Source organism: Urocampus carinirostris, chromosome 15 (genome assembly GCF_059441175.1).
Source record: "Urocampus carinirostris isolate Australia breed hairy pipefish chromosome 15, RoL_Ucar_1.0, whole genome shotgun sequence".
NCBI lineage: Eukaryota > Metazoa > Chordata > Actinopteri > Syngnathiformes > Syngnathidae > Urocampus > Urocampus carinirostris.
The window spans coordinates 36,784,508-36,794,954 of NC_142363.1; the positions used below are offsets into that span (position 1 = coordinate 36,784,508).

The window sequence follows — 10,447 nt, forward strand, 5'->3', positions numbered from 1 at the left end:
ACCCTGGGCACAAAGATTTCCATCTGCCGCAGGGACGTTGAACTTTCGGCCTACAAGTGACGTCATCCGCTCCGCAGTTGCTAAACTACAACACAGCACCCTGAAGCCATCCTGTTAATAAACAACAAAAGGATACTGCTGGAAGTGTGAATTTCCCTACGGGGATGAATCAAGTATCTAACTATTTTACGAAGAAAACAAGTTTAAATAAATAAATGTATTTAAACATGTTATATCAGCGGATAACTTTGCCGATGGTTTTACTTCTACCAGAAATACACAACTTAAAAGTCCGAAAACAAGATCGAATCGGTATAAAAATAAAAGAAAAAGGATCAAATGTCTTTTACTGTTTGTGTTGATGTATGATGGTGGAATCAAACCTGTCAAAATTTGTGTGAGAAATAAAAAGTTATTTAAAAAAAAAAAAAAGTCTTTTACTGGGAGTTCATACGTCTCATTAGTCGTATCTTTGGGAAAAATAGGTTAAACATTCCTTATTGGTTTTAGGAGGAAATGCAAGATCAACCGATGCAGCGAAAAATGTCCTGCAGTTCTATTTGAAAAATTATTCTTATTTTATCAGAAAAAATAAATTGAGATAATCCACACAAAAAAAGTTAAAATACAAAAAAATATCTCAACTAAAAAATAATGACACCGCAATTAACAAATGATATCCAAGATAATTACATGAGACCATCCTCCACTGTTATTAAACCTACAATGAAACGACCCAGAAAGCTTATGTAACTATAGACCTGTGTCAAACCTACCGTTTCTTTCTAAAGTACTTGAAAAAGTTGTGGCACAGCAGCTGAATGATTTTATATCCAATAACAATCTTTTTTGAATCAATGCAATCGGGATTCAGGGCTAACCACTCTACTGAGACAGCCCTGATTAAGGTAACCAATGATCTTCTACTGGCAATGGACTCCGGCGCTTCATCACTCTTGCTGCTGTTGGACACTGTGGACCATAATATCTTACTGGAACGGTTGGAAAAACGGATTGGTTGCTCAGGAACCGTCCTCTTATGGTACCTCTTAGATAGGACGCACTGTGTTAAATATGGTAAAATGACATCTGAGCCCTTGAGTGTGAGCTGTGGTGTTCCGCAGGGTTCAGTACTTGCCCCCCTTCCTTTCAGCATTGACATGCTTCCACGAGGTGATATTATTCGCAAGTATAATATCAGTTTCCATTGCTACGCAGACGACACTCAACTATATCTTCCGATGGAGGAATCTGCCACACTAAATTGTGGAAATTTGGAGGCCTGCCTCACTGAGATAAAAGAATGGATGTCACTCAACTTCTTCTATACAAATCAACATGACTTGACATACCTTGAAAAATGGAACTGAGTCGTTTTCGTTCCACGTGCCTCGATATTTTTTCATGAAAAACCGCCGTCCGTCTTTCAAGCGCAAAATGAAAAAAAGATCTCAACACCAGGAGATAAATCCACCCACTCGCCTAAAGCCGTCTTCTCCCCCCACCCCCCACTCGACACTTTCCTTCAAAAAATAAACGTCACGCTCGACACAATTTGCACCAGTTTAAAAAAAATCCAAAACTTTAATTTATTCGTAAAACAGGTCCTGACCAGGCAGACTCACTGCGGAATGACACAAAAAAAATATTTACACCAGCGCCTCAAACCACCTTAACTCATTGGCTCCCATAGATAGCGAAAGACATCATTAAGCTACGCCGCCGTAGACGTTAAAAATCCGTTCTCGCTCGACTGCTATAGATACGAGTGTTCTGTTCTAGCTAGGTGGCGGTTGAGGGCTACAGACCTCAAAGCTCCATTTTAGCGAGGTGGCCTTAAAAGGTTTTTGATGCCGGAGCTCCGTTCCAACTTGGATTATGGAAGTCAAAGCTTCATTCAAGCGAGACTATCAAATATCCATAGTAGATAGACTGCTATAGACGTCAGGGCTCCATTCTAGCTAAGTTGCCGTAGACGGCTATTGACGTCAATGCTTTATTCCGGCTATAGATGTCAACGCTTCTTTCTAGCTCGGCTGCCATTGATATCAAATATCCATATTAGCTAGGCTGCTTAAGACCACTTTAGGCATCCAAGTTCCATTCTAGTGAGGCCACCAATGGCATCCACTTTCCATATGAGCTAGGCTGCCAAAGACAGCCGTAGTCTTCCAAAATATAGTCCGGCTCGGCTATCGTACAGGATTATTGCCGGCAAAGATCCCTTTAGGCCAGGCGAATGAGTTAAACATTGCCAAATGTCCTCAGTCTCATCATGATGGGACTCCACATTCAAGTCACAGAGAGGGGAAAGCCCCCCGAAAGGGGGATCCCACCTTCAAATTAAAAAGAACAAAAGGTAAGAAAAAATGAAGTGGCTCGGTGGCAGCTACTTTGGCCCTCGAACGTCACCGGAAGGGCGCGCCAGAGTCGTCGGAAAGGAAAAAAGAAGGCGCCACAAGGAGAGTTCCCGTCTCAATGGTGATGTCCGAGGGAGAGCAGCAGCGGGATGAGGCAGCCCAAGACCAAAGCGCCCACCTCCACCTTGGTGAGGCCTTTGTGGGGGGATCCCGGGGCCCCGTGGCTGTGGCCGGCCACGCCGCCCACTTCCGGCAGCACGTGCACGGTGGCCACGTACAGGAAAGTGCCGGCGGAGAAGAGCATGGCCACGCCCGTGGCGTTGATGTCCGACAGCGCCTCCTTGCTGCTCTGTGGGGGATGACGGTGCAAAGAAAAAAAAAGTTTTGCTTGCTCTACTAAATCCATCTGAATGAAAATTGGAGTTGAATAACATTTTTCAGATAACGAATGCAACCCAAAGTGCCGTATGATTTTATTATGTTCATATATTTAATACATGGTTCGAGGGCGTTCTCCATCCGGGCACCGGTGCTGTGGAATGCTCTTCCCCCTGAGATCGGATCTGCAACCTCAGTGGAAATGTTTCAATCTAAGCTTAAAATACACTTCTTCTCCGTAGCATATGAATAACCTATACTTTTCGTGGACAATATCTCTGTATTATTTGTGATTGCAACATCCTTTGCTGTCTGGTAATCCTGAAAGGGGTATGCCACATGTGCGGTCCCTTCTCAAGGTTTCTTCATTTTCCTCATTGAGGTTTTTGAGTTTTTTCTTGCCCTCATGTTGGTTCCAGATCAGGGGATGGTGTCATAATAGTCTGAAAAAATAGTCTGTGTAATAACCTGTGAAGCCCGTTGAGACTCTTTGCGATTAAAGGCTATACAAATAAAAATGACTTGACATTTTGTATTTAAAAAAAATTGTATTCATTTGTATATTAAATTAAACATCATTTAATTTTGTTTTTTTACCTTATTCAATTGTTCATTTTAATTAATCTTATATTCAGTTTTTTTGTCTTTTTTTATAATTAGACTACATCATTTTTTGATTTACTATATGCATATTTCTAATTTAGTATTTGTTTATATTTTCTATTCATTTGTTTTTGTATTCGTTATTTCTTTTTCATTTTAAATCACATTTCTTATTGTGTTCAATTTTTAAACTGTATTAAATATTTCATTTTATTTCCTTAATATTTATTAATTGATTTGACTATTTTTTAATTCATAACGTATTGGTATTTTTATTTGATTTATCTAGTGTTAAAATTGATTTTACTCTTCAATTTCAATCTTTTATATTTAGTAGTTCTGTTTGATGTTTTTTTAAATTTATCTTTTATTCATATTTTAATGACTCTATATTGTTGTTTTTTTTTTTTATAAATTACATTTTCATGCTTTTATTTTAACCTTTTCTCTCGGCTGCATTCCAAAAATGTTTTTGTTTAAACTCGATAGGTCAAAATAAGATCTTTAAAAGGGACCGTCATTGCAGTTTTTAAAATTCCGCTAGGGGGTGCCAAAGTCACACCTCTTAGAGGTAAAGCGCTTCAACCATACTGACGTTATCTATGCCTATTCCCCCCCCAAAAAAAAAAATCCAAAATGTTCTTTATTTCAGGCTGCTATTCATGTACTTTATTTCCAAAATCAAGACTAGAAAGTCTAATATTGTAGTTTTTCAGCCGGGTGCGGTCAACGGTGAAGAAATTAGACATCGGCTCGACTAAATGAATAAGCTTTCCCCATCGTTTCTGTTGGACATTTTTTTTCCTTACCTGGCTGAGTCCCAGGAAGGTGAGCATGGCCATGACGGGCGCGGCCAAGGCGAAGACCAGAAGGTGCTTCCGGATCCGGTTGCGCTCCAGACCGGCGTGCATCAGGAAGGACACCAGTCCGAATGCGGCGGGGGCCTAAGGCCACAAACACACACGCATCATCCTACCGCAAATTTGTCATTTTTATGCCAGCGGTCGGCAACCGCCGGGTCACGGAGCGGTGCCGGGCCGTGGGTAGTTGCGTCCCGGGCCACACAAGAGTTGACAGTCTAAGGTGGTGCTGGGGGGGCGTGCACCCCTTATTGCTTTAACCGAAAAGTAGCCTTGATTTTTTTCAGTCTAGTGCGAACTTCTCATTTCAACTTGTTTATACCTAGCAACTTCAAAGTCAAGCGACGCAGAATCCCCGAAAAACTAACTACACAACGACATACAAATGAGAAATAGAGGAACTGCTCAGTGCTAGAAAAAATGTCGCAATTTACAATTAAACAGAAACAACACAGTACCTCGGAAAAACGCAACATTTAAAAAAAATATGTATTATTAGTCTCGACGGGGTGGAAGAGAGAGAGAATGAAAGAGAACAACAAGAAAGAAAGAAAGTGAAATAGAGATATAAAGAAAGAGAAAAGGAGAGACAGAGAGAAAGAAAGAAAGAAAGTAAGAAAGAAAGAGAGAGAAAGAGAGAGAAATAGAGAGAGAGAGAAAGAGAGAGAGAGAGAGAGAGAGAGAGAGAGAGAGAGAGAGATAAAGAAAGAGAAAAGGAGAGACAGAGAGAAAGACAGAAATAGAGAGAGAGAGAGAGAGAGAAAAAGAAAGAGAAAGAGAAAGAGAAAGAGAAAGAAAAAAAGAGAGAAAGAAAGAAAGAGAAAGAAAAAAAGAAAGAGGGAAAGAAAGAAAAAAAGAAAGAAAGAGAAAATAGAAAGAGAGCTAGAGACAGAGACAAAGAGATTGAGACAGACAGAGCGAGAGAAAAAAAAAGCAAAGGAGAGCCAGAGAGAAAGAGACAAATACAGATGCAGTTCCTTTGAAAGTGATAACTGGCTTTGGCGACATCAAGTGGACATTTTTCAAAATGCAGCTAGATTTTCTCTCTCGCCTCTATCGTTGTTGTCTCGCGGGCCTGATTAAAAACACCCGGTGAACCTGATCGGTCCCCCGGGCCGCGTGTTTGGCAACTACGCGTTTTTCTCGACCTTGAGACGGCGTTTACCTTGTGCAGCATGATGGCCACGAAGACGATGAGCTGCACGCTCGTCTGCGAGGTGGACGCCGCCGCACCCAAGGCCACGCCGTCCGCTGCGTGCCGGACAAAAAAGAGATTAAAACAAAAAAACAATAACGGGGATTGGGGAGGCATTCAATCGACATTTGCTCTGCGCGTACGCTCGCTAAACTAAAAAAATAAATAAAGGGAGTCACCGGCGGCATGCACCACCAGTCCGAGGGTGGTGGTCATTTTGGAGGAGGCGGCCCTGGAGGATTCAGGATCTGCAAAAACACGGGAAAATGACTTGAAGGTTAAAGGCCCAGTGTGTGAAATACAGCCACCCCCGAGTGGTGTAAAAAAAAAAACTTCATTTCAACAGAACATTATTGATTCAAATATAAGCAAAAACATATGTACATTTGGCACTTGTCAACCCAGACTTTTTCCCCATTGTTTCCTTCTCTAGCCACTTGACTGCAAGCTCACTGCTAATAGCTCTGGTTATTTGATTAGCTACTATGTGCAAATTAAACTTGATCTGTCCTTACACAGCTGGTAAAGCAAGCGAACATCACGGAGTCCTGCGATTCCCACATTGGATGCTTTCTTCAGCTGTTTCCTTATCTAGCCACTCATGTTAGCCACTTGGCTGTAAGCTATGGCTTGCCTCTTACCACCATTGTTATTCGCTTCATCCATTAAAGTTACTAACCACTGTAGCAGTGGTAGCGCTCTGGCCACTGAATGGAGTGATTCAGGCATCTTCCTATTTTTCCAGCTCTTTGGCCGCCTGGGTTAAATATTCGGCTGCAAGTTACAGCTTACCTTGTTAGCCGCTACGTGTAAATGAAGCGTGTTCTGTCCTTTCACAGCTGGTCTAATGAGAGAATGTAACCCAGTCCTGTGATTCCGGCACTTCACACTTTTTTCTGCCGTTTCCTTCTCTAGCCATTCGTAAAAGCCGCTCGTTCGCAGGCTACAGCTCGTCAGGAGCCTCGATCGTTACCAGCTTCGTCCTTCAGTGTCACGATGATTCACAGCTGCTCATACACGCGATGGTCTGCCGAGTCCCACTCACTGTTTCCTTCTCTAGCCAGTCATTTTAGCCACTAGCCCCCAAGCTTGGGAATTTGATGTTTTTTTGTATCATTCAGGCTTTAGTAGTGTGTCTTTTTCCAATGCACACACTGTAGCTCCAGCCCGACGTGGGGGAAAGTGAAACATTTTGTAAAACCGGGTACCGCTGTATTTTGGCAGGACTTTGAAAACACGATACGTTCTCAATCCCCCAAGATGTTAAAACGCCCAAAAGTTCTTCGCTTCGGACGTTTTGGCGCGGCGCACCACCAGCATCTCACCTTCCGCGCTGTGCATGTGCGAAGATCCGATCTGGTCCACCAGCAGCATGAAGACGAAGCCCAGCACCAGCGAAACGCCGATGCAGGCGTGCAGCCGCTCGTGGCCGTGCCCTTCTCCGCCCGGGGGCGCCTCCGCCGCCGCCTCCGCCTTGGCCTGGGAGGCCTCGGCCACCACGCCCACCTGGCTGGGGCTGTGGTGCCCGCCCCCTGCGCGGAAATAGCCAGAAAGCTCAGAAAAGGCGAAGACGGGCGCGGTGGCGCTCCTTTACCTTCCAAGATCTCCTCGTATAGCGCGTGGACGCCTTCGGGGATGATGACGGCCAGGGCCGTGCCGCACAAAAGCCCCGCCCCCAAAACCGTCACCAGCTTTAGTTTCCCCTAAAGGAGAAACGAAAAGGAGATGTCAGAAAAATGCTTCACGTCTCCCCAGTAAACGATTTTGCAACAATCAACTACGGTGTTTGGAGGATTCAAAAGATAAAGATGAAATGAAGAAATCCAAGTGAAAATAAAACTGTGGGGAAAGACAACAATGGATACTAGGACTGCACCATTAACCGAAATGGAATCGATATTGCGATGTGACGTAGTGCCATTGTGTTATCGCAAGATACTGCGCTTTTTTTTCAAGGATTTGTAGTTCCTCTTTGTTTTTGGAGTGGTGGAGCGTTTGGCCAACCGGAATTGTCCCAGTCCGGGTTTTAACAGCGCCTTCCAATCAGAGGCATGTTTTAGCCAATAAAGGCCAGGCGGGGCAGCACAGCGGCGCAGTGGTTAGCGCATGTGCGGCACAGTTCATGTCTTGGGAACCTCCTGCGTGGGTTCAAATCCAGCTCCAGACTTCCTGTGCGGAGTTTGTATGTTCTCCCCGTGCTTGCGTGGGTTTCCTCCGGGCACTCCGGTTTCCTCCCACATTCCAAAAAACATGCATTTCAGGTGAATTGGCCGGTCCAAATTGTCCCTAGGTGTGAATGAGCGAGTGAGTTGTCTGTCCCCGTGTGCCCTGCGATTGGCTGGCAACCAGTTCAGGGTGTCCCCTGCCCACTGCCCGATGATTGCTGGGATGGGCTCCAGCACCCCCGCGACCCTACTAAGGATAAGCGGTGTAGCTGATGAGATGAGATGAAAGGCCAGGCGAAGCTTGCAAGCCTTGTGTGAGCAGACAGCAACTCTAACAAAGCTCCCCAGAAGAGGGCGCTGTTTACTTGAGTATACAGCATGTCACTAGTATTAAGTACAGTTGTCCCTCTTCTTACAAATGTCTCTACAAACAAAAGTTTCAGGATACAAAGTTTCTGATCGGAAAAATATTGCTTGGAGTTACAAAGGCGTTTCAGGATACAAAGGCAAAAATACAATACGGTTTGCGCTCCCAGAGTTCTACTGTTGCGTATGCGTAAATCCCGGCATAATCTTTGTGTCCCCTTCCCGCTCTGTAAACGGTCTATTGTATGGTCAGGCTACGAACAGTTATCCACCAAAGACATGCAGGAAAGTGGAAAAAGAGAAAAGAAGAGGAAGAGACTTTTTCTGGCCATTCAAAAGATATAGAAAGGTATGAAAACACTCGTCGCCACGCAGGAAAAGTTCAGAGGCCCCAAGCAGGAAGATTTAGCCCAAATTAAGGACATTTTAGCAAAATTCCATGAAGTCAGGTCAGGCCATCTCTCAGCTCAGTAGCCTAGATGGTAAGGCGCCCGCTTTGAGACTGGGAGGTCGGTGGTTCGCGCCCCGGCCGAGTCATTCCTAAGACTTAAAAAGTGGTCGGCGGCGCCCTCTGTTGGCTGCGGCTGCATCGGCTCGCTACAACGGGTCAGGTGCAATCGACATTTCGTTCTGTGTACATTGTTACACAGAATGACAATACAAGGAAATTATTATTATTATTATTATATTATTATTTGATCAAGCCTGCCTCCCGCATTTGCATTGTGCGGTAATCTAATTTTAACATGTATTTGTTTGTTTGTTCTGATACACTTTAATAATCTATTTATAAGAATACCATACTTTTGCGGACTTGGAACGGATTAGCAAATTGAAATTCGAAATGCATCTCTACTTACAAATGTCTCAGGTTACAAAACTATGCCCAGAACCAATTCATAAGTAGAGAATCACAGTACTCACACACACAAAAATGATCACAGATAATGCACTTTTCTTTTAAGACCGAAAATCACATTAAAACTACTGGTCTGAAAAATCGCAATTTGGTGTTTTCCCAAAATCGTGCAGCCCTAATGGATAGATTTATAAATGTAAAACTCTTTTATTCTTATTATTTTATTCTTGTGCAAGAAATCTAAAAACGTTATCAGAAACCTTTTAGAAAAAGCTACCCAGGATAGTTCTTTTAATTTCATCTTTGTTTTGCAAGAGTTTGAACAAATCTACCTTGGAAACGTTTTTTTAAATATAACTTTAAATAGAAAGTCAATCAATTAACTCGGGGGAAGTATTTTGGACAAAGCTACTTCAGCAATTGTTTTTAATATTATTTTCTCCAAGGGTTCAGATAACGTTACCCTTGAAAAAGTTCATTATTTACCTCGGAGACGGTTTCTTCTTTATTTTTGCACTTTGGTGATGTTTTTGTATATTACCTTGGAAACATTTTTTCTTTTTCCAATAATTTGGACGACGTTGCATTGTAAAGGTTTATTTCTTTTTTGCAAGATTTCTGACGACGTTACCTTAGAAAAGTTGACTTTTGCTGGAGTTTGGAGGTTACTTGGAAAATTATTTTTCCAATAATTTGGACGACGTTACATTGTAAAGGTTTACTTCTTTTTTGCAAGATTTCTGACGTTACCTTAGAAAAGTTGACTTTTGCTGGAGTTTGGCGATTACTTAGGAAATAGGTTCGTTTTGTGCAAGACTTCTGACGACATTGCCCTAGGAATGTTGACTTTTGATGTTATCTTGCGGGGGTTTGGAGCAGGTTCGCTCGAATGCTGTAATCTTAGTAAGAAATTACCTCGGACAAGTTGACGGCCAAGGGGATGGTGCCAGCCACATAGCAGCCCACCAGCATGGCGAGCGACAGCAGGCTGATGGAGCTCAGGTCCTCCATGGTTCCTCCACGCCAAACAAATACCGACGGCGCACCACCGACGCTTTCCAAACAAGTCAAGCGAGAAAAGGAGTGGAAAAAACGACGACGTGGAATCACTCCCCCTAGCTAAACTCAGCTAAGCTAGCTAGCTAACGCGCTAGCTTCCCGGGTTATTGTCCGGGCGGCGTTTGACTCGACGCTTCGACGTCCGAGCGGGCCACGACGAGTTTCATTTCCTCCATTCGAGTTCAATTTTCAAGTTTCAAAATGAAAAATTGGAGACGTTTTAGATACAGACGTGCTAAGTTAGCTCGATATGACGGGGAAGGAGCTGGGGAGTGACTTCCGGGTCACGTGACTTTGGACTGCCACTTCACTACTGAAGGTCTTTATTTATTATGGATTCAAAAGTTCAGGAAGTGCCATCCAGAATTCAATAACATGAACACTTAATTGATAAAATCGTCCTCCAAACGAAAATTCGATTAATAAAAACGTCATTTTTATTAAAACTCCCCGGCAATCAATATTCAAAATTGAGCATACAAACGATAAAACTCAAATCTAGGTTATAACATACACTTGAACGGTGTATTGACACATGAAGACAAAATAAAAACGCAGTATACTGAAAAAAAAGTTATCTGGTAACAAACCATGTCATTTCT

The 10,447-nt window shown here is 43.0% G+C and overlaps 1 protein-coding gene across 1 annotated transcript; it reads right to left on the bottom strand.

Moving 5' to 3' along the window:
• Positions 1–1,554: 1,554 nt before the first annotated feature.
• Positions 1,555–10,133, bottom strand: slc39a9 (solute carrier family 39 member 9). Its single transcript, XM_088354954.1, has 7 exons — positions 9,702–10,133; positions 6,991–7,099; positions 6,722–6,928; positions 5,576–5,644; positions 5,367–5,452; positions 4,151–4,285; positions 1,555–2,709 (listed from the first exon to the last, which is right to left on the bottom strand). Exons 1-7 carry the CDS (start codon positions 9,795–9,797, stop codon positions 2,476–2,478), a joined length of 936 nt encoding a protein of 311 aa, XP_088211080.1. The 5' UTR covers positions 9,798–10,133; the 3' UTR covers positions 1,555–2,475.
• Positions 10,134–10,447: the final 314 nt, after the last annotated feature.